The sequence below is a fragment of the Calypte anna genome, chromosome 21, assembly GCF_003957555.1.
Source record: "Calypte anna isolate BGI_N300 chromosome 21, bCalAnn1_v1.p, whole genome shotgun sequence".
NCBI lineage: Eukaryota > Metazoa > Chordata > Aves > Apodiformes > Trochilidae > Calypte > Calypte anna.
Window position 1 is genome coordinate 6,528,118 of NC_044266.1, and position 23,554 is coordinate 6,551,671.

At 46.4% G+C, this 23,554-nt stretch overlaps 2 protein-coding genes across 4 annotated transcripts in view; both read right to left on the minus strand.

The window, feature by feature from the left end:
• Window positions 1–2,343: 2,343 nt before the first annotated feature.
• EXOSC10 (exosome component 10) lies at window positions 2,344–18,172 on the minus strand. Its single transcript, XM_030463876.1, has 25 exons — window positions 18,010–18,172; window positions 17,213–17,349; window positions 16,636–16,759; window positions 15,702–15,806; window positions 15,115–15,280; window positions 14,284–14,395; window positions 13,937–14,012; window positions 13,702–13,812; window positions 13,143–13,286; window positions 12,253–12,443; window positions 11,459–11,615; window positions 10,708–10,856; window positions 10,410–10,460; window positions 9,304–9,415; window positions 8,181–8,231; window positions 7,786–7,864; window positions 7,504–7,625; window positions 7,274–7,369; window positions 6,589–6,663; window positions 6,039–6,126; window positions 5,670–5,743; window positions 5,014–5,182; window positions 4,487–4,548; window positions 3,078–3,151; window positions 2,344–2,532 (listed from the first exon to the last, which is right to left on the minus strand). The coding sequence occupies exons 1-25, from the start codon at window positions 18,157–18,159 to the stop codon at window positions 2,502–2,504; spliced, it is 2,706 nt and encodes a 901-aa protein (XP_030319736.1). The 5' UTR covers window positions 18,160–18,172; the 3' UTR covers window positions 2,344–2,501.
• A 2,611-nt stretch (window positions 18,173–20,783) lies between these two features.
• MTOR (mechanistic target of rapamycin kinase) overlaps window positions 20,784–23,554 on the minus strand; it is a 62,791-nt gene continuing 60,020 nt past the window's right edge. For 2 of the 3 annotated variants that reach the window (XM_030463873.1, XM_030463874.1), the window contains exons 55-58: window positions 23,275–23,355; window positions 22,914–22,994; window positions 22,198–22,303; window positions 20,784–21,691 (exon numbers count right to left, since the gene is read on the minus strand). In XM_030463873.1, the coding sequence (XP_030319733.1) occupies window positions 21,676–21,691; window positions 22,198–22,303; window positions 22,914–22,994; window positions 23,275–23,355 (284 nt within the window). In that variant the 3' untranslated portion in view covers window positions 20,784–21,675. The remainder of the gene's footprint in view (window positions 21,692–22,197; window positions 22,304–22,913; window positions 22,995–23,274; window positions 23,356–23,554) is intronic. The other variant, XM_030463875.1, reaches the window with a different exon arrangement.

The window sequence follows — 23,554 nt, forward strand, 5'->3', positions numbered from 1 at the left end:
AAATCCTTATTGATCCTGAGTTTTCAGAGGGCCAAACCCCCAAAACCATCATGTGGTGATGTGAAAAGGCTCACCACTGCCTCATGAGGAACTAGGTTCATTATGTTATAGGTTGTTTTATTATTTCCTAGCAGTTTAATACACTAAACGTACTCCTGATGAGGCTTCAGATAGATACTTAAGTCATAGTGTGTCAGATGCTAAAATATGTCAGAACTATTGATGTATGTTTCAATGTCATAAAGTTTTAAACTGTTTTAAAATACTTCCAGCAGTGACGTGTATCTTTGTGTCGTGTTCAGTTGAATTTTCTGGTGCTGCATGGGGGCCCTGACCCTCACATGGAACCCTACCCACACCAACACCAAAAATCAGGCTATGGGTTGGAGTATTACCCAAACCCTCAAACATACCACCCCTCAACTCATAAATTAATGTAATCCAAGTATTGCCCTTTACTGAGAGCAGCAGTTGTTACTCTGGCTAAAGCTAAATAGTCAGGATTGCTCACATTTTCTTCCAAAAACTCTCCAACAAGCACCACCAGTAAGCCCCACATCACTAAACACTTCTTACCAACCTCTTTCAGAACGCTGAACTCCTCCAAAGAGCCTCTTGCTGTTCCACTGACCTCATTCCAGGGTTGAACCCTGCAGCAGTTATCATGGGGAGAACCCAAAAAATACCAAGACAGAGCAAACACCCACTGCACTGGCCAGAAGCCCCCAGCCCTGTTCTGCAGAGCTCCAAGCACAACACAGCCCCAGAGCAGAGTTGGTGGCTTAATTACCCTGGACCCTTCCCCACAGGCTCCTGGGAAAGCCCCACATCCACCTGAGTGGCCACACCTGGGCTACTCCATCCCCAGCTGGGAGACCATCAGAGAACATCCCCCTCTGCCCCTGCCACAGCCTGGAGCTCTGCCCCAGGGGCTGCCAACACCCCCAGGGCCACTCTGAAGGCAGCAAAATGTTAATTAAAGCTCCTCAGATATCCCAGCTGAGTTGGGGACAAGGTTCAGAGCAAGATTCGAGGGGAAGTGGGGACACCATGCAGCTGGGAGGGGGCATCACATGGAGGCTGGAGCGGGGAACTTAATTACTTTGATCCTGTTGAAAGACAACAATATTCAGTTCTCATCTTACACATCTCCAGTTTCTGGTTAACTCCTGTGTCCTATTTCTCATTTTCATACCCATGCAGATATCAGTCACATCTGGTTTTGGTTGGGTTTTTTTGTTTCTTCCTTTTTCACGTTTCTTCCTCTACAGCACAAGCTTTTCCTTCATTGCATTTTCAACTCTGTTTTTTAATTAGGACACACAAGTTTTGGGTTTTTTTTTTAATTATTTTTTAAAGATCTTTCTACTTAAGATTTCTCCTCCCAAATCCATTGTGTAGTACAAACCCAGGAGGAGGTAGCCTGGCCCTGGGAGAAGGGCAGTGATGTCACCAAGCATGAAATGATGTCATAGGAGGGTGTAGATGATGAAATCCATGGGGCACAGCTGTCTCTGTGGGGCAGGGAGCCAGTTGTGGGTCACTGGAGGCTGGAGCAGCCCCTGGTCAAGCAGCCCCCTCAAAGTCTGTGGGGCAGCAGCCCCTCAAGTCCCAACTCCAGTTCTGAGGCACAGAAAAAGCTCTCAGGGATCCAGAAATGATCCCAACACAGCCCCACAAGTGCTCCCCAGGCCCAGAAGCTCACAGAGCCCCCCTTCACCCTCACATCTCACCCCACAGAGACCCCCAAGACCCCCCAGATTCACATTGCCCCATAGTGTCCCCCCACAATACTATTTAAAACAAGAAATGTCAGTGGAGCTGGACTGACTGCATCTTGCTGGCTTTCCCCAGCCCAGCTCTGCACTGGGCTTTTTTCCCTAATGCTGTTGTTTTCACTTTATAAATCACTTTATGGTCAAAACATCAGCCTCTGGCCCCAAAAGTCCCCTATTTTTTTCCCCTTAAAAATCTTGCTTATAAATAGCTGCACACTGCCAGGTAAACACTTCCTTTTTCACATTACCTTGTCTTCTCAGAGATGAGCTGTGCAGTTCAGTTTGTAAGCAAGGTCTAACAGAAAGCACAGGCTGCTCCTCCTCTGGGCTGCTGGGGTTTGAGTCACTTCTCCTAAATCTCTGTTATTTTGGTGCTGGTTCTAGAGATGCCAAGAGGTTTCTCTCACACTGCACTGACATGTTGGGTCTGGACTTCAAGCAACTCCAAAAAGTGACAAGTTTAAGCTTAAGTGTGCTTGAGGCCACAGGATAAATGTTCAAAATTAGAAACAAGGCAACAACATGAGTGTCATTAGAGAAAAATGTGAATAAAAGTGAAACCAAGTAAGATGTTTTCCTTTTGGAAAAAAAAAAAGGGGGTTTAATGGCTTTAAAAACTTTTCTGTACAAAAAACTGCTCAGTGAATGGTATTTGCCTTCCATGGTGACAATTCTCCTGACTATTCTCTTCAGCAGCAACTCCCACAGGTCCTGTAGCAGGGACTATCTCTTTGGCCAGTGGTGTCTGGAAGCCCTGCAAGACAAGTTACAGGAAGACTTTTTACTTCTTGCTCTAAATTCACTCAGAATTTAACATCTACAGTAGGTTACAACACTCCTGAGAAAGGGTCATGATGCAGACAGAACCTTCCTCCCCCCAACTCTGCCCTTCCATAGTCTTGCTCTTTTATGACCAAACAACAGACAGGGCCTCCAGCCTTGTAAGCTCCACACTGTCTGCTCAGAACAAGAATGCTCAGATTTGTTTCACTTATCTCCCTCCCAGGCCAGGCAAATGTTCTCCCCACCTTTGAGAGAAAGCACCTTCCACACCTTCTATTAACACAAACTTTCACCTCAGCATTTCAAACCTTCTGCCCAGAATTGTCTTTGCATTAATCCTGACTAAGCTTTTTTTTTCCCCCCCTCCTCTTTTTTTTTCCCTTTTAACTGATGTCAAGCTGTGAAATGAAGGTGGGGAGGTGTTCTGCAACCTCTTCCCCAGCTCCCACAGCAGGAGGGGACAACAGCTCTGCTTTGCCCATAGCTCCAGAGCACAGGGATGAGAATGCTCCACACCTTTCAGCCTTCCCAGCCAGGTAGGACATGCTTCTGTTCCCAGAGTGTTGCAGTTTGTTAGCTCCAGCAAACTTCTGCAGAGAAGAAAAAACACAAAAACAACCAAACTAAACAAAACAAAACACCACCACAGCCAGGTTCCTGCCAAATACAGTACATTCCATGGGATTCATATGCTGCCAGGTCCTTCCAGCTTCAGGGAACACTGCTGGTTTACACTTTATGTTTTAGGACACAATGATCTGAGCACAAGGATTTGTACAGGTTGCCCAAAATTCACCAATCCTTTGGGTTTTTTTTCCTCTGAAACCAGTTTCAACTGGCAGAGCAAAGGGAACAGTTTCCTCCACGATCAGGCATAAACTTCTGAAACATAATGCTTTTAATAACCATCCAAGATGTTCCCTGGTACCAGTTGCCCTCCAGTTCAACACGGAGGAAGGCAGAATGCACAGGGAAGAGGCTGAAATGCAAGAAATGAGCTTCAGAACTTAAAATTAATGCTTGAGTGCCCAATGAATTCCTGCATGGACAAACTGCAACTTCATGTCTGCATGTCACACATCAGCACCCAAAGGCTCCACACATAAGGACCATTCAGGGTGCACCTGGGGGGGCTCAGGTAACCTAGGTCTGCAGGGTGACCTCAGGTGAGGGGTGACAGTGACACTGGAACTACCCTGTGGGACTTGAGGGGCTGCTGCCCCACAGACTTTGAGGGGGCTGCTTGACCAGGGGCTGCTCCAGGCTCCAGTGACCCACAACTGGCTCCCTGCCCCACAGAGACAGCTGTGCCCCATGGATTTCATCATCTACACCCTCCTATGACATCATTTCATGCCTGATGACATCACTGCCCTTCTCCCAGGGCCAGGCTACCTCCTCCTGGGTTTGTACTACACAATGGATTTGGGAGGAGAAATCTTTAGTAGAAAGGGAACTTAGGTTTCCCTAAGTACCTGCTGGATTGTTTATGTTTTACTTCTCCTTTTCAAGCTCTCATCCTCATTTAGGAATCAGAAATTAAGCAACATTTCTGAGGCCTTTTTCCTAATCATGGCACTTGGTGGAGAATGTGGATAACACAAAAATCTGCCATGGTGTGGGATAAATGGACTGACTCTGAGATTTCTGAGTGCCTTGAGTTTGGTCTTGGGAATCTGTGGTGGTTGTGCCTGAAATGCATGTGGGCATAGGTGAGAACAATGTATGAAGAGACAGGAAACAACAAGAGAGCCTGAGGGGTCCCCAAAATGTCCAACCTGAGTGGACAGAGTCTATAATACAAAGTATAAGCTTGTGACTGGAAGCTGCACCTCAGCACCAAGTGCTGTCAGGGAACATTCTGCAGATCCAGAACAAATCCCCAGCTCCACATCTCTGTTCCCTCTTTCATGCCATGTCCATACCTTGCCTGCATAACCTTGCTTGGCAGGATCAAACTGTGGTGACTGCTTGGGTTTGCTGCTTCCTAAGGGAGAGAGGAGAAAAGCTGCCATTAAAATTTTCCAGAAAGAACAGCACCTTCCACGGAGTTCCTCTGCTAATAAGGAAGTTTCACTGCAGTCTGACACATGCTAAAACCCACAACAGTCTCTTAAGGGCAGGAGATGCTCTTCAATTGACACTTGATACAAAGGAGACAAATCTTTGCCTGGGGTCCAATTAAACAGATGTTTTTTCTAGAGAGAAAAGCAACAAAATAGAAGTCAACCATCTCTTTGGCCTATGGCTTCAGGACTTTGTCTCCAAATCAGACAAGGGATGCTGAACTGTCCAGTCCCCAGTTTCTTTTAGTATTTCTTTTAGTATTTTCCCCCTGTAAGGTATCAGTCTGCACTGCCTTGGCACCTCCATTCACACACAGTCTTCTCATGGATCAGCTGGCAACGTTTTCCACAGCCTGCAGCCCCCTAGCAAGAGACCCAGATCTTACCTGCAAACACTTTGAAGTTGGACTTGCTGTAATCAAAGGGGGTAAACTGCTTTGGTGCTTCCAGCTCCTCTGGTTGCTGGGAGGCTTTTGGTCGTTTCTTCTCTTGTTTTGGCAACTCTGTTCCTGCTTCACTCATGACTCTCTCCCTCTTCTTATTAGCTTGTTCCTGCTGGGAAAGCAAGACACAGAACAGAAACAAGGGCAAGAATGAAATATCTCTGTGCAGGCACAAACACCAACATGCAGATGAGCTGCCCAGTGGGCTCAGGCCCCAGTGACAGCATTGCCTGTGGCACTAACACTGCAGGGGAAAAGCATTGTGCTCTTCTTTGGGCCTAAACTGCTTTTTTTTTTGCCTCACAGCAGGGACTTCTCAGGTGAAAAGCCAAGCTGTCATTCCACAGGATGCTAGAGGCTGAGATGTGGCCCCACAAGCAGACTTGGGGGAATCTACCCAAGTGAGGAGCAGAGAGAGGCATCAGTGGGAAAAACTCCCTGCTGAAGCACAGCAGAGTTACCAGAGGCTGCTGCTACACACAGGACAGAATCACAGAAAGTCACAACCAGAGACTGTCACTCAGGGATTTGAGGGCTGCAGGGCTCAGGGTTTTGTCCTTCAGGTCCAAAGGGGCAAAGCAGGGGACTCAGGGACATACCATGGCTTGCTGACGAAGAGACACAAGATTTTCTGTTGCCTCTTTGTATGCTCTCTGTGCCTGGTCACGAGCAGCTGTGGAAGCAAACAAGGAGTACTGTAAAAAGCAGGAGTAAGTTCCTCAGGAGCTTAGAAAAAGCTCACAGCAAGTCTCAAACCAAATCTTTGAGTAAAAAGCAGGAGTAAGTTACTCAGGAGCTTAGAAAAAGCTCATAGCAATACTCAAACTAAATCTCTGAGTACAAATCTTTGTCAAACAGTTTCATCCATTAGTAAAATCATCAGCTAAGGTTTTCTGTAACTGGGTAACAGCCTGGGTACATTGGGAAGAGCAGCTGGACAATACACTGAGGGAGGGAAGAACCTCTACCTGACTGCTGGGCTGCTTTCTTCTTGGTTTCATCCTTGGGCTCCTTCTGTGCCTGAGTTGGAGTCATCAACTTCCATCTATTGCTGATCTGCAATGAAAACAACGACCTGGGATCACTTTCTTGGAAGTTTTAAAGCAAAAGGGAGTTTATAAACTTGCTACCACAGGCTGGTCTTTGTTAAGAGTACAAAAAATCAAGTTAGATTATAAAAGAGATTAAGATCTGCTGCACCAGGTCAAGTAAAACCATGGGCTTTAGAAGTTGTGAACCACAAACAAGCCAGGAGAACAAAGCTACAGACTTCAGGAGTCTGCAGCTCTGACAGACAGGGAATAAATGTCTCCAATCCTTGGTTCTTCAGAGGACACAAAAGCTACAGAAACAACTAGCTACAGGTTCAGAAAGGGTTTTCTCAGAAGTTAAGATCCTTTTTCTATGGCAAAACCAAGCAGAAAAAAAAAATCCCATACTGCTGAGGTTCACCAGTCAAAATATTCTACTGATCTGGTTCTTTTGGACTATTTGGCAAAGCTTTTTAGCACGTCTTACTTCATAAATTTTTGAGGATGGGTCAAACTTTGCAGCCTGGGAGACACGGGCAGGATTCTGGTCTGAGGGCAGGTACTGCAGAAAGGAAACAAACATTTTGATTTAAAGCCAGTTCATTGCCAAAATGCTGCTTAAAATGTTCTAAAAAAAGAGTTCCTTATTCAAGAAACACTCTACAGATAGATCACCTTCTGGAAAAAGAAGTTACCACAGTTATGACCAAGAGAAATGTCAAAGAAAAATCACCACCAACAAAAAAACCTGAAAAAGAAACTCTACACAAGGGAAAAAGCTGTTTTGGTACTACTGCCCAGCAATCTGCCAAGCCAAATCTATAACAAAGCATTCCATTGTTCTGATTTATTACAAGAGCAATAGCATCAGCTCACTAACTCTGGCCATAGAGATGAAAATGTGATGCAAATTAAACCTCAAACTTGATTTAAAAAAGAAACAAAGAGTGTGAAGTCTGTTTACTGTGTAGAAAGATAGATCTCTAAGAGGCATTTTCACTTGTTTTGAAAACAACTCCACACGTGCATGCTCTGCAAGGATGCAACTTGTAAGAGATAGCAGCTGATGCTGTACCAAGCTCCTGCAGATATGCCTGGAAAAAACAGCTCAGAGCATCTTCTGCATGAGGAGTTCATGAGTCCCACTAAAAATCTGCCCTGGGAGCTCTCACCATTCTGAAAGGGTTTTCAAAGGACTCCATGATACGCTGAGCTTTCTGCTGTGCTGTGGTTAAAGCCTTCTCATTCCCTTCCTCTTCATCACATTCCTAAAAAAAACCAATAAGGAGGAGTGTGGGGGAGAAAAATTAATATTTATTTTTAATTTTGGCTACTTCCATTATTATCAGGTAATTAATTGTGCTTTCTAATACTTAAATACCAGCACCATCATGTTCCTTACACTGAATATGCTGACAGTAGCAGTAGCAACAAGGGATATTGACTCTGGCTGAACAGCCTGAAGCTTCATTGTCCTCTCACTGTCTGAGAAAAGACAACCATGCTCCAGAACTGGTGCAGGTTCTACATGAAAAGGAGACAAAATTTGTATCAGTTACACCTGCATTTTACCACTCTTTTTTAATGAGATTTCACTGACAGTTTCCTTAGGGCAGCTTATTTCCTCCTGACAAAGCCCCAGCATGTCATTATTAGCACAGTTTTTAGGTTAAGTCCAAATTACCCCAGGCAGAGTTCTTCTGGAGTTCATCCACAGGCACCCGGGAACTGTCATGAGGTCCAAAGAAGGTATTCTCCAGCCTCTGCAGAGAAATTCCAATTTAAAACACCATTAATACACTCCTCTCTGAATCTGTATGTGTTATCAAATAATGTAGCTGATAAAAATTCAATTAAAAGGGTGAAATTAAGAGAATGAATATTCTTAACATAGCTCACCACTCAGAACACATTGCATCAGACATCAAAAGGGGATCTGTACAAACAGATCTGTGCAGTGGATGAGACTAAATGTACTAAAAGCTAGAGTTCTGCTACACTGGTTTCTGAATTTAAGGTTTAAATGTAGGATAGGATAGGATAGGATACATCAGGTAGGATGTTTTAGGTAAACCATACCTCAGGGTTGGACACAGTTGCTTTCCTCTTGACTGCCACAGCAACCTCAGACTAGAATGGGAGAGAAAGGAAAGTCAGGTAAATGCAGCTGCTTTGTTTCTTCTAGGCTGGCCTCCTTAGCAATGTTTTCAACACATTTACTACAGCTAGCAGGCTAATAAAATTACATTCTTACTTCTTTCCTCGCAGCCTTAGCTTGTGGATACATTTAAACACACAGAAGACACATCCATGCTCACTAACAGCTTTGTTTCACTGAAGCAGCAAGAGGATCTTGCTGACAACAAAACTGAACTCATGAACCTCTTACACCTGGGGTTTTGTTTGGTTGGTTGGGGTTTTTTTGCTTCACCTTAGGTGTAAAAGATTTATGCATCCATATACATGCACCCAAAAATTCCACAAGGTTCTTCCTCACACAGGCAAACGTGATGTGCAAGGTTACACAGACAACTGGAGTTCAAGTAGTTTAAGACAACTGTAGCCTGTTCAAGTAGTGTCTTTTCTTTTGCTGCTCTACTACACTGTGTGCAAGCCAGTACACAGCAGACAACAGCCACAGAATCCTAGAATGGGCTGGGTTGGAAGGGAGCTCAGAGATCATCAGCTCCAACCCTTGCTCCACTCCCCCCGTGGTTCCCAGCCCATGGCACTCAGTGCCACATCCAGGCTCTTTGGAAATCTCTCCAGACACGGAGAATCCACTACTTCCCTGGGCAGCCCATTCCAATGCCTGATCACCCTCTCCAGAAAGAAATTCTTTCTCATCTCCAACCTAAACCTCCCCTGGCACAACTTGAGACCCTGCCCTCTTGTCTTGCTGAGAGTTGCCTGGGAAAAGAGCCCAACCCCCCCTGGCTCCAACCTCCTTTCAGGGAGTTGCAGAGAGTGATGAGGTCTCCCCTGAGCCTCCTCTTCTCCAGCCTCGACACCCCCAGCTCCCTCAGCCTCTCCTCACATGCAAGAAGAAGCTGCAGTTTATCTTTCTGCTCTATGGAACACCACAGTCAGTGTTCAAAAAGCAAAGTTCAGCACAGACACCATCAGAGGTCAGCATTTTGCTCCTCTCCCTGGGTTAAGGGAAGCAGTGCTGAGTGTCTTGGGTGGTGTGAATGATTCCTACCTTGAGGAGAGGCATCTCCCGGGCCTGCCGGATGAGGAGATGCAGCTCATTGATCTGCTGGCGGAGCAGTGGTGGGACTGGGTTACAGCAAGCAATGATGCCCTGGGGCTCTCTAAGGAGAGGTGAGACAATGTCAGTGTGCTCTTTGAGGAAGATTCATCAGGCATTTGCATTCACACATTCGAAGAATCCCAGAATGGGCTGGGTTGGAAGGGAGCTCAGAGCTCATCAAGTCCAACCCTTGCTCCACTCCCCCCGTGGTTCCCAGCCCATGGCACTCAGTGCCACATCCAGGCTCTTTGGAAATCTCTCCAGACACGGAGAATCCACTACTTCCCTGGGCAGCCCATTCCAATGCCTGATCACCCTCTCCAGAAAGAAATTCTTTCTCATCTCCAACCTAAAGGATGTGGAACCAGACACAGCCATGGTCCTGACAGTGAGAGAAGGGGACGAGCCAGATCAAACCCGTTGGAGTTTGTTCTCTGTGATGAAAAGTTTTCCTGCAGGTTTGTGGAGTTAAGGAGAAACCATAAACTCAGCTCTCTTCTCATTTGTCTTTTCTGTGGTCTGTCTTTCCCTATCATAATTTCATGCCTTGTTCACATCTGTGGAAGCTGAGCCCAGTAGTGGACTTGCATTTAAGGATGCATTTTTCTTATTTAATCCATTATTTATTCTTTCATACAAGTATGGGTGTTTGATGATGAGTGCCAAGAGTTACAGAAAAGTGTTGTATTAATTGGGTGTTGCAAAGGATCTGCCCTTTGCTCTGTCCCCTTTATGAACTGTAAAAAAAACACTGAAACAAATGTTATGGGGAAACTCATCCCTCTTGCTCTGTAACACTGGAGGAATCTCAGGGGTAATGAGTGACACACAGCAATGCAAAGGACTGTGTTTTATAAGTGGAATAAAATCAAAGAGAGATGTATCCCAGAAGTTTGGAGCCTTCTGAAGGAGTATTCCTATTTATTTCTCTCCCAGACTGAACAACTACAGAAAAAAGCAGTAGTGACAGCTGGTGCAGGAGTTATTACACACTAGGAAATAACTTGCAGGGTACTAAAGTCAAATGAGACCCTTCATGGGTGAGCAACACTTACTTGGGCAGTTCCTCTGCTATCTTCAACAGCATATGGTTTGGTAGCACATATCTACAACAGAAAGAAGTGGTGTGAATATGAGAGAATGTTAAAAACTTTAAAAAACACCTTCAAAATGCACACGTTGACTCAGGAGAGGAAATCAGTTAAAAAGAAATTCAGTAGGGCTGATCTAGACACCTGTAAGAATTTATTGGTAAAATGACAGGATTTCTGTGAATAAAGGGGCACAATCTTGGCACAACCCAAGAGACTCACTGAAGTGCTGAGCCAACCTTTGTCACTAAAGACTTCCTACCCTGTGCTCTCATCCTCCTGACGTGCCATCTTATCTCTCCATGCAAACAGCAACCGAAATGCTGCCAGCTGCTGGGTGTTGAGATGTTTTTTCTGCTTCCTGTAGAGCTCCAGGTAGGATTCATCTGTAAAGAGGGGCTTGACGTATTTCTGGACAGGAAAAAAACCACCCAAAACACTCATGGTCAGTATCAGATTTGTGCTTTCAGGTTTGCCTTGCTCAAGCAAGAAAGCAAATCTCATGCAGACATAAAGGGACTGAATAAACTCAGCTACAAGATGTCTTGGAGCTTTGGTAGGAGCCTATCCCTGGAAAACAAACATCTCATCCATTTTTAGGGATAAACTCACCAGCTCCAGGAGCAGCTTTAGACATGCAAAGTCCTCAAGCTTTACTACATGAGACAAAGTCTACTTTCATAGACTGTATTTTCCACTGGCCCAACACAACTATCTCATAGTGCAACTCCAGCTAGGCTTGGAACTTCTAGGAACATCCAGAAGAACTGGAAATTAACATCCTTCTTGGAAAAGACACAACTGGAAGCATTAGAAGCATTGAAAAAAACAGCAAGAAGGCACCTGAATCCAAGGAAAGGAAACAAATGCTTGCACAGAACTGAGTCAGTTTACACAGCTGCTTTCAGACACACAAAGAGGAAAAAAATCTGTGTCCATGCAGGAGATACAAAATAGGCAAAGGACTTTCTGCCCTATAAAGCCCACCCTGATCCAGGGAATTCACCCTTTACCTTCAGGCAGATGTCCTTGCTCCGTTGCCACACAACCTGGAGCTGGGTGGGCTGCTCATTCCCTTTCTCCCAGAGAGCTTCCCTCACTTTATCATAGATGTAGAGCAGGTAGTGAGTGTCATCCCGGGCATACTGAATCATTTCTTCTGGCAAAGGGCTGGAAAAACAGCCAACATTTCAGTTGCTCAACTGTCACTTCTCTCTTGCAAGGTGTATTAGGGCAAACTGCATGTAAAACACACCAAGAATGGACATGGAAACCTTGTTTACTGAAGGGTTTGTTGGGCCACAACAGTAAGATGCTGTGCACCCTCCAGTTCAGCCTCTTGTTCACAAGCTGGGGAGCAGGACTGCTGAGCAGTGAGGTCAGATGGCAGCACTGCCTCCTGTGGTGTTTGTCTCTTCTCTCTCTGCTCAGCCTACACAAAGCAGACCTGGGATCTCTGTGTGGGCACTGCTCTACCTCCTGTGGGTGACTGAGTGTTCTGTGGGGGCTCTAGAGCAGCAAATACCAACTTCCTTCATAATACTGCAGTGATTAAGTGCTGCTCCTAAGGAGTTAACTTCCAGGAGCTTTTCATGACTCATCTTTCAAATAAGAACTCATCTTCTAAAGACACAGGGGAAAATACAACACTCATAAAGCAGAGCCAGGTAAATGCTGTGCTTGTTCACTTTGAGACTGATGAGCAGCTATGGGACCTAAAACTAGAAACATTGCCCTGCTCTGACAAAACAAACAAGGGTTAAGTGCTACCTTGCAGCTCCAGCCCATTTAAGAGGTCAGTTTTTACCGTATCCTCCAGTCAGCCAGCTGGTACTGCTTGTCAGCATCTACCCCACAGTACAGCTTCAGCAAGTGGTCCAATGAATGCCTGCCAAGATTGAGGAGACGAGCAGCTTGGTGAGTATCAAACATGTTCACCAAGTACAGACCAAAGTCTTTTTGCAGCCACTCCACATCTGAATCAGCACCATGAAGGACCTTGAAAAGCAAAACACATTGAGAATCATAGAATCATAGAATCCTAGAATGGGCTGGGTTGGAAGGGAGCTCAGAGCTCATCAAGTCCAACCCTTGCTCCACTCCCCCCGTGGTTCCCAGCCCATGGCACTCAGTGCCACATCCAGGCTCTTTGGAAATCTCTCCAGACACGGAGAATCCACTACTTCCCTGGGCAGCCCATTCCAATGCCTGATCACCCTCTCCAGAAAGAAATTCTTTCTCATCTCCAACCTAAACCTCCCCTGGCACAACTTGAGACCCTGCCCTCTTGTCTTGCTGAGAGTTGCCTGGGAAAAGAGCCCAACCCCCCCCTGGCTCCAACCTCCTTTCAGGGAGTTGGAGAGAGTGATGAGGTCTCCCCTGAGCCTCCTCTTCTCCAGCCTCAACACCCCCAGCTGAATGATACACAGAACACTTCTTCAGGCTGCAGGTGGTGTGGTTTCATAACAGCCATGTGTCTAGGATCTGACTTCTTTTCCCTCTGTCCTTCACTTAAGTGCAGAACCACTAAATGAGTGCACTGGGCAAGGAACCCTCCACTTACATCAAGGGAAGGGGCACACAAACCAATTACAATGACAGCAGAGACAAGTGACCATGCACACAGTGTGCTTTTAACTGTAAACTAAGAAAAAAAAGGAAAATTCTGGTGGTGAATTGGTGAATTTGACAGCTGACCTTCACAATTGCAGGGTCTGTGAAGGTCTCGTTGAGAATGCTCATGTCACTGCGTAGCTCCAGGGTGTCAATGATGAAATCCTCTGCTCGAGTGGAAATCTGCATCAGACAGGTCAAGCCCAGGAAGCTCCTGTAGGAATGGTGCTGAAAAACAGGGACAGGGAAGGGAAAGGTAAGTTAGGATCCATTACAGCACTAATACCATATGGAAACAGCACCCTAAATGAAAGAAGGAAAAGTAACAGAGGACTTGCTTAAAGACAGCTGGGTAAATGAGCTCTGTCCTTGCAGCCACCAACATGACAGAAAAAACCATGGGATGGATTGAAAAAGGATGAAATTCAGTCTGCTGCATGCAGCCAGTACCACCACTGGAAAACATCTTACTGACAAGAGTTTCAGTCACCTTTCCAGATAATATCTGGCAGCTCAGGGTCACTTAACTGTTTTCTCACATCAGACATTACAAAAAGCAGGAAAAAGGCAAGACTACAAAACAGACACCAAGAATACTAACAGTACACATGTCACTTTTAAAGAGAAAAGGCAATTTGATTACCTCTAAGTCCAGGGCAAACTCTTTACAGTTCATAAGCTTCTCATTCAGTTCTACCAGCTGATTCAGGGTGGTGACAAAATGGCAGGGTGTTTCCTTGATGGGCCTGTACATCTGTCAGAGCAAATCATTAGGCATGGTGTGTTCTCAGTCAGTTCCCACCCCCAACCTCCACCCTCAGGTCTGAAATTCATCAAGTATGGCTGGCTGTAAACTTGGAATTAATGTGGGCACCAACCTGGGGTTCTGGTTTTGTCAGAACTCCATCTGGTGGAGAAAAATGCTCCAGTTCATACTGGTAAGGGTGAGCAAACCTGTGGAAATCAGGAAGAGAGGCAGAGGCCAAACTTCAGTCATCTTTATGAAGCTGGGTCACAGAGACTTTCAGAGCTGTGGCAGTCTGCCTGCTGAGTAGAAACCTTGTCTCTTGTTAATTAATCACTGCAGGTGCCTACAGCAACTCACACGCAACAGTCTGCAGACACACACAGGCAGAGCTGTTACACACCAACAGCATCAGCACAACAGGACCACACAAGTGCATGTTCCCCAAGGGGGCTCCTTGCTGCCATTTGGATTTCTTACATGTCTTGCTCAGTTTGCTGTGTCCTCTGCTGGTGTATGAAGTCTGCCAAAGCAGCTGGCACATCCAAGTCCTCGGGTCGCTCCTTTCGTTCCCGTCCACTTTTTGTCAGGGCTGAACAACCAACATGGAACAACTGGGCTGGGTCCTACACACCACATCTCCTCACCCTCCTGCTCTCTCCCCCTCCACCCACCACATGATCCTAATTAAGATGATGAGGTGTCAAAAAAAATATCTTAATTTAGGCATGCAGGATTTCTGCCTGCACATCCAGTGAGAACTCGGGGTTTCAGCAGGCTGCTGTGACACAAGGCACAGGGGGTTCTCTCTCTCTTTCTCTCTCTCTGTTCAGTAACTTGGAAGGAGATTGAAAAATCTTCAGGAAAAAAAAAATCTTTCAATCATTTCCAGGTACTAAAAGCTCAGGATGAATCAAGAGCAGTGGAATGACATGTTGCTGAGGCAGGAGGTGAAGTTGGTGGCTGTAGCAAAGCACCCAAAGCAAAGCTAGCTCTGACCATGCACACAGTGCTCCCAGTTAGAAAGAGCCACTGGGAATGCCACTTCCCTCATCCTGTTTGTTCAGTGGTGGCAAAGAGAAGCAGTGCAGCATCTGGAACAGATTATTTACTGCACACCAACAAAAAGGTGCTGTGTGATCTGCCCTCCCATGAGATGCAAACAGCAGCATCACAGAGCTCACTGCACCTCCATGGCCAACACCTCCTGCTCTGACTTGTTCTTACAGATTTATCCTCTAAACTGTGAGGGCAATTTGTGTTAAATCCTCTCAACAGGTTAAAAAAGCAAACAACAAAACAAACCCTTACCTTCAGGCAAAGGTTTCAAAGCATTTGGCTTGATAAAAAGTTTAGGTACAAAGGGAGTGTTGGAATTGTCAATTTTTTCCCGAAACTTGAGCTGTGGCCGAGAGATGTTCCTGGCATGGAGCAGTCTGAAGGTTTCAGACTGAGTCCTCTTGTGGGATTCTCCTGCCTGTTTAAACAAAAAAAAAAAAGATAAACCACACCTAAAACTCCTGTCACTTAACAGACCTTCAGTTTCTTTTTACTCAGCCAATATTCTGAGGAATAAATTTATACCCCAAACTCAAAAGTGAGCCAAAGCTTTTGCAGTGAGTCCAGCATTTATAAACACAAGTTCTGTGGATCAGGAGCCTGAGTTCCAAGGAATGAGCAAAAGAAAAGCTGTTGTATCCATGGAGCTGAACTGGCAATTAAAAGCCAACTAAATCTAGAAACAAGTGGGACAGAAAAAGGAAAAAAGGGGAAGGAATTTAGGATGTGGAAAAAAAAATGGATAGAAGCTTAAACTACTCATCTCCCCTGGAAAAATCAGCAGTGGAAATGCTGGGAAAAAAGGAAAAGTAAGAGGAAACTGAGCCCAGAGACCTCACCTTGCGGTTCCAGCTGGAAATGAGAGTCTGGGGGGGCTGTAACCCAGCAGGGAGCACTGGCTGCTGGTTCTTGTTCACTCCTCCTGCTTCGTCCAGTAAAATCCCCTGAATTCCAGAAAAGAGGTGAAAATCAAACAGAGTCACACAGGTGGAAACCTCTAGAGTCACTTCCCATGGGTCTGGTGCAATGGGAGACAGACAGAGGGGGGAAGATTGTGTTGGTGATGAAGTTTCCTCAAAAGAAGCTCTCCACATTTACAGACCTCTTCTCATGGTGTAAAGTTATTGTGCCAAAATGCATTTAGTTTCCCCCAAAAGTCACCTAACACCTTCCTTCCCTCTGGGCCATGACCCCTCTGCTGGAGCTGCTGGGACCCAGCACAGGGAAATGGTTTGAAAATGCAGAGGAAAAGTCAGACTGAGGAAAGAGGGAAATGGTTTGAAAAGGAAAAGGAAACTCAGCCTGGGGAAAGAGGGAAATGGTTTTAAAATAAACAGGAAGCTCAGACTGAGGAAACAGGGAAATGGTTTGAAGATAAAAAGGGAACTCAGGCTGGGGAAACAGGGAAATGGTTTTAAAAGAAAAAGAAAACTCTGTCTGAGGAAACAGGGAAGTGGTTTGAAAATAAAAAGGGAACTCAGACTGGGGAAACAGGGAAATGGTTTTAAAAGAAAGAGGAAACTCAGACTGGGGAAAGAGGGAAATGGTCTGAAAATAAAAAGAAAACAGCCTGAGGAAACAGGGAAATGGTTTGAAAATAAACAGGAAACTCAGGCTGAGGAAACAGGGAAATGGTTTTACAAGAAAAGGGAGCTCAGCCTGAGGAAACACTCAGTGTAACTCAGTTCCACCACTGAAACTCTTGCAGTGACAGAAGCCCTTGTGGCACCAGGGCTGTTTCTGAGCAGAGCCCCCAGCCCATCACCTGCTTACCACTCGTTCAAGGATGGCATCATTGGAGTCAACCAGCAAATCAAATTTATCTTCCAGCTCTGTCACCTTGCTGTGATCTGTCAGGTGGCTGTGGCAGCCATGGAACTGCATCACCTTGCTCATGCTTGGGAGAGAAGAGCAGAGTTTGTGTCAGCAGGGGGACAGCTGAGCACTAAACCATCCAATTCCTTCCAACTTTCTGCACTTTAAAGTGTGAAACTACACCCAGTGCAGTCTCTGTGGATACCTCCATGTGATCTGTGGACAGCAGAAACCCCTCTGCACTTTTAGGACTGAAATATTTTCTTACAAGCCATGAGACTTCTGCAGTAGAGCACCTCATGCATTTTGCCTCAGCCTCTGCTCCCCTCGTGGCTCTTTAGTCAATCATTACCAAAGGCAACCTCTTGCAACTTGTTATTTGTACTGCCAACTGCTAGAAAAGTAGCTGAAATTAGGTATGAGGTAAAAAAAACCCCAAACATTTGCCTATCTACAGCTAACTCGGAGTCTCCACAGCAGGGTGCCACCTTCTGGTGTGGACTGGGAGCTGTCAGAGGTGCAGGAGCCTCCTTACCAGCGCAGCAGACGATCCCCCTGTGCTTCACAGTAGGCTCGGAACCCGGGGAAGCTCCTGTAGAAGTCGTACTCATCCCCAGGCTGGGGAAGCCCATTTGATGCCTTTGTTGCAGCCACCACGGTGCCGAGAGCATACTGTGTGCAGGAACACCCCGGGAATTAGTGTTTTGTTAAGTGTTTTCTTCCTCTTTTATTTCCCCAGGGTACGACAGGGCAGAACTGCCCTTTTGCTCTGCTTGGTTTAACGCTGGGGTTCTAATACATAACAACACCCTGGGACTTTTTTTTTTTCAGTTTACGGAGAGTTCGTTCCCATTGCCTGAGTACTTAAGGTCTGAAAGAACGCTTCACTCTGAAGAAACACACATTAGGATTATTTAAACACAAACAGACCCCGGGGAGCAGCAGCAGAGGCGCCCACTGCCGTGCTCAGTAGCCCCAGGGGGATGCCCATGGCCACACGCCCCAGAAGGGCCCTCAGGAGCCTCCCCATCGCTCTGCACACCCAGGAGGGTGAGGGTGAGGCGGCCACAACCAGGGAAGGAGCGTTCGCTGAGGAACCAAGCGGCTGCCAGGCCCCAGCGCACCGGAGGAACCCGCAGCCTCCCCGCAGAGAGCACGCAGAGGGCTGGGTGGCACCCAGCGAAGCGGGGATCCCTTCAGCCCCCGTTTTCCTGTCAGCACTCCCGGCGGGAGCTCTCCTCACACTGCAGCCCGGCAGCGGTAACGCAGGCCGCACCCCCCCCCCCCCCCAAACCCAAACCCAACCCCAGCCCCGCCGCCGCCGCCGCGCACCTTGACGAAGGCGTCGGCATCGTGGAATCCAGGCAGCACCTCCCCCGTGCTGCCCCGCTCCGTCTCCTCGGCTCGTCCCGGCGCTCCGCCTTTCCCCTCCTGCCCCGCCGGGAGCTCCGCGGCCGCGCAGCCGCTGCCCCCCGCCGCCATGCTGCCCTCACGGCCTCTCGCGAGAACTCAGCCGCGCAGGGCAGCGGACGGAGCGGCGCGCCTTGCTCTCTGGCGCCCCCTGGCGGCTCGGAGGAACCGTCCGTGGGACAGGAGGGACCCGGGGGGGGGGGGTCTGCTGAGTCTGCTGAGGTGAGGGAGGATGGCAAGAGCAGGAGGGTCTGCATGAAGAGGTCACAGCTACAAAAGAGGAAAGTGAAAACATCCAGCCAGTGGATAATGAGCAGGATGGGGCTGAAATGAATGAGGCAGATAGTGTAGAACCTGCAGAAACTGAAAACGGCAAAGAAATGGGACTAGAAACAGAGTGTGATCCTCAGCTAGAAAAAGAGTGTAACGTTCCTTCTCCTGAGAAGGAGAAAAGTATCAAACCAGAAATTGATGCTGAATCTGAAGAAAAGCAGGAAAAGGCACCTGGAGCTCAGTCAGAACCTGTGGCTGAGGCGCTCTCTCAGCCACAGTCTGTGCCACTGTCACAGTCACCTCAGTTGTCTCAGTCCACAGTGCCTCAGGCAGACAAGGATGACACTGCTGTCCTGTCTGTGAAGGTGGCTGAGGCACAGACAGAGCAGAGCCAGACACAGAGTGTAGAAATTAAGAATAAGACTAGGAGTAGAAGCAGGGGTAGGGCAGGGCACAACACCGGCCATGGCCGTAGTAGCAGCAGTAGTAGAGCAGTAGTACTTCAAGCAGTACTACTAGTGGAAGTAGTTCCACTACTGGCAGCAGTAGCAGTCAGAGTACTTCCACCAGTAGCAGCACTAAGAGTGGAAGTACTAGTGAAGCCGAAAAAGGCCAAGCAAAACTGTTTAGAGACAGAGTTTGAGTCTTTAAACAGCAAAGGTATTTATTTTCGGATCCGGGGAACCCCCCAGCTTGCGCTGGACAAAGAGTTCCAAGGGTTAAGGGAAAGGGTTAGGATATTTATACAGTAAAAGGGTAGGTCACATCATCCTTACATACATATTCATAACAGGTGGAGTCTGGGCGGAGTTGTCTTTTTGGGGATGTGTTCAGGGGTCTTTGGGGGTCTTCAGATGAAGTAACGAAGTCTTCCTCAGGGTTGAACTTTTTCCCTTTCTTGCTCTTGATGACTTCATCCCCTTGTTATAGAGGATAATTGGACCCTTGCAATAAAACTTCCCCTTATCTGCTGGTTCTGGCAGCCTCATCCTGCCTTTCGTGCCGGTGTTTGCACTCCCCCAGTGCCCAGCTGTCTCAGTGGTGCCAGGACTTACACTTCTAATTATCTCCAAGACAGAAGTTAATCCCATTAGGGTCTTGACATGTCTCATCTGCTTTTGGTCACTTCTTTCTTAGTTTATCCCTGAATTCTACTGGTTATGAACACAAATTCATTAACATATATTACAAGTTCTAATTCTACATAAAGTCAATTCACACAAACAGTTTGGCCTGATCCACTCTCTTCTTCACTAGCAGGGACAGTAGCAGCAGTAGCTCTACTAGTAGTGAAAGGAGAAGCCGAGGAAAGGGGCATAACAGAGACAGAAAACACAGAAGGAGCACAGACAGGAAGCGAAGGGATGCTTCAGGAGTGGCTAGAAGCCACAAGTCCTCAAGTTTGGTTTGGTAAACTTGAGGGTTTGCCAGGGGACACCCCCTCCCTCAGACCCCTCCAAACCCCCTCTGTCCCCAGCCCTGCACTGCCCAGGAGGGCCACACCAGCACCTGGGAAGGGGTCAGGGCATTGCTGCCCAAAGCCCCAAAGTTTGGGGGTCATGGGGTCAGGGTGGCACCCCAGCTGCTGGAAATGAGAATTTCAGGGTCAGGGTGACATCCCAGCTCCTGGAAACTAAGATTTGGGGGTCCGGGTGACATCCAAGCTCTTGGAAACTAAGATTTTGGGGTCAGGGTGATATCCCAGCAGCTGGAAACTAAAATTTGGGGTCAAGGTGACATCCCAGTTGCTGGAAATGAGAATTTTGGGATCAGGATGATACCCCAGCTGCTGGGAACTAAGATTTTGGGGTTATGGGGTCAGGGTGATATCCCAGCTCTTAGAAACTAAAATATTGGGGTTATGTGGTCAAGGTGACATCCAAGCTCTTGGAAACTAAAATTTTAGGGTCAGTCTGACATCTCAGCAGCTGGAAATGAGAATTTTGGGGTCAGGGTGATATCCCAGTTGCTGGAAACTAAGATTTGGGGGTCCGGGTGACATCCAAGCTCTTGGAAACTAAAATTTTGGGGTCAGTGTGACATTTCAGCAGCTGGAAATGAGAATTTTGGGGTCAGGGTGACATCCCAGTTGCTGGAAATGAGAATTTTGGGGTCGGGGTGATATCCCAGCTCCTGGAAACTAAGATTTGGGGTCAGGGTGACATCCCAGTTGCTGGAAACTAAAATTTTGGGGTCATGGGGTCAGGTTTTGTTTGCCCAAGTGCCAGCCCTCACCCAGCCTGGGGATTTTGCCTCCAGCTGCTTAGGAAAAGGGAAAGACCTGGAAGCACCTGGACTGATGTAGGAAAAGAGAAGTCAAATCCCTGGGAAAAGGAAACTTCCTGCAGAAAAAATAAAAGGAATTTTCATCTGCTTCCCTGCCTCTTCCTAAGAAGTACTTGGGAATAAACAACACGAGTGTTAACATCTTGGTGTAATTTATTGGCACAAAAATATTCCCATACAACATGGCATCTAAACATGGCTACTCTGTTGTATTTTGTGCATTGTTTTTAATACGTTTAATTAATAAATCATAACTTTATCTTCACCCACCTGTTTAAACACCCACTGCTTTCTCTTTCAAGTTCTGACCACCTTGCCCTGTGCCAAGAACTACCTTGCCCTGGCTACTTCCCAAAACTCTTTTTTTTTGATCCAGAATCTGTGGGGAGCTCCCAAGGGGGATCCCATTTGCACCCCAGGTTTGCCATGGATCAACCCTGACACCTTGCTCAGCTCCAGGGCTGCAATTCCTGGGCTCCTGCAGCAGTGTAAAAAGCAGACACAAGAGATTCCACCTCTGCTGTGTGAGTCAAGTTTGAAAATAAGCAAACAGCATGAAACAACAGTAAAATTCTGACTCTTTTTGCTTGCTTTCCAGTTACCCAGCTCACCTCCAAACCTCCTGCATGGAGCTCACTGCAGCCACAGCACCAGGGCAGTAATTCACCTGCAAAGGACTCAGTTACATGGCAAAGGAAATCCAAACCCCTCTGAGGTTATTCCCAGGGGATCACCAGCTCTCCCAGAACCCAGCAGAACCACAGATAGCTGTGGTACAACCAGATCTTCACTGTCCTGGAAACCCAGATCAGGTGTTGTGTTCCAGACAGCTCCTGTTGTCCCCCCAGCAGTCATACATTGGCTGACACCAACTTTTAATTGACAAGAACTCTTTTTCATTTACATTTCCACATATTTGACAAAAAGGCTGTATTTCAGTCCAGTGGTCAGTTTGTGTTTGTAGAAGGAGCAAGTTAGGAGTGCAAAAGCCTCCAGGATAAAAGGCTGTGGATGCTTTGGATTCTTCTGTTACCAGAAAGGACACCTGAGGAAAACAAAGGAGTTGTAGTGGTGCTGACTTGGCTGTAGCTCCAGACTCAGATTCCACACCAATCAGACACCACTTCAGCACAGGGAAAGTTGATAGATCATCCCTCATGCTTCTTTCCAGCTAACCAGTGTTTAAAAATGAAAAATATACCTATTTTCTTAAGTGTAGTGCAAAGTTTGCTAACTCAAGATGACAGAAAATCAGCTGTTTAGTTGGGGAAACGTGGTGCTTCACTGCAGCTGACATCAGTGGTCACCACTGATGCCATTTCACACACTTAAAATGTTAATTTTATACACTTCAAACTGCTAATTGCAGCTTAAATGTTCTAAAATCCAACCAGTTTCTTCCTGTCTATGGGACAGAGGTTTGTAGATTCACCAGAGCACATCCAAGATGTGGTGAGGTTCCTAACATAACACTGACTGCACAAGTGACATTTTCCTGAGCTTTTCTCTGCTCAGCTCATTCAGAGAAGGATTTTGCAATTACAAACTCACCATCCAATGTAGCACTGGCACAGGTTCTCATGAGAAGTAGCTTGCTTAATGAGCAGTTCTACTTGTGTGGGTACATCAAGAGTTTCATCATGAGAGAAGTCTCGACCTTTGAGATTAAACAATGACAAAATAAAACCCATAAATGGAAGTCACAACTCAGGTAACACAACTTGCTTCTGGGTGGCAAGATAAGGATTGACAGGACTTTTAACTCCCCTCCCCTTACAGTATATAAAATCAAGATCCTCTGCAGGCACACAGAGCCCAGAACTTCATTTTCCCTTTTATTGTGTTTTTTTTTCCTTTTCTATTCTCCAAATAACAGAGAAATCAACAACAGAGAACTTTCCAGTAGCTGGAATCCTGCTCCAAATCCCTTAAGGACACTGTTAGGCAAATGGGGAGTTGCTCCTCAAACTTTAAGACCTGAAAACTTTGCAACTAAATGCTAGAAAGCCAGGACAGGACAAACCCAACCTGCACTAACAAATGAAGATATACAAAATACAAGCTCTGTTTATTACAAGCACCTCTGCACTTCTCAAATCAGTTCCTTTGTACCTAAGTGCAGCAGTGGTGGATGAAAATGGGGAAGCAGCCTCATCCACATGACCAGATTAAGTTAAATTCAAGGATTACCCCAAGCTCCAAACACAAAAAGCAGTGCTGAGCCCTCTCATCAGATTTGCTCTTTCAGGACAAGGACCAAAGCTCACCAGTCAGCTTATCTCGAACCCTGTTGATGATCTGAATTGCCTTCTTATTTAGAGCTTCTGGCTTCACCAAACCATCTCCTACTGGGAGACAGAAGTAAGAAAGAAAACTGGGACTTGAGCTGAACAATAAAAGCATTTCTACTGCTGTTACATCTCCCCAGCCACCCCAAATACCACTATGAGAGCAAAGCAGACACTGGTACATTTTCTGTCACCCTTCTGGAATTGAGAACAAACCCAATTATATTCCTCATTTATTGTGACAAGGAACTGTATCTGTCCCATCTCATCCAGACCATAAGGACGTTTTCTGACCTAAGAACAATTTCTGCATCAGCACAGAAATGACAGGGAAACTCACTGAAGGAATGGATGGATTCAGGCACTGTGGTCCCAGTTTTCTTATGGGCTGTCTCACCCAGCTCCACACTGTCCAACATTTCTGTTGAAAAAGTATAAAAGCATAAATGTGAAGCTGAAATGCAGAAAAAACAATATTCTTCTGGAAACAGCAACAAAGCTGTTGATCACCTGATTTGAAAAGCATAATCCACTGTGACTAATTGTACCAAACATCTCTGTCACTAAAATGGGAGCATGTCACAGGAGAAAACATTATTTTTCCCCTGCTAACACACTGA

Bases quoted from the DNA above. Each gene is read 5' to 3' on its own strand.
- EXOSC10 (XM_030463876.1), bottom strand. From the start codon at position 18,159: ATGGCGGCGGGGGGCAGCGGCTGCGCGGCCGCGGAGCTCCCGGCGGGG. The intron at 14,396-15,114 runs GTAAGGGTTTGT...TTGGTTGTTCAG, and splicing joins TTTGAAACCTTTGCCTGAAG to CCCTGACAAAAAGTGGACGG. The intron at 13,287-13,701 runs GTAATCAAATTG...CCTGTTTTTCAG, and splicing joins AGTTTGCCCTGGACTTAGAG to CACCATTCCTACAGGAGCTT.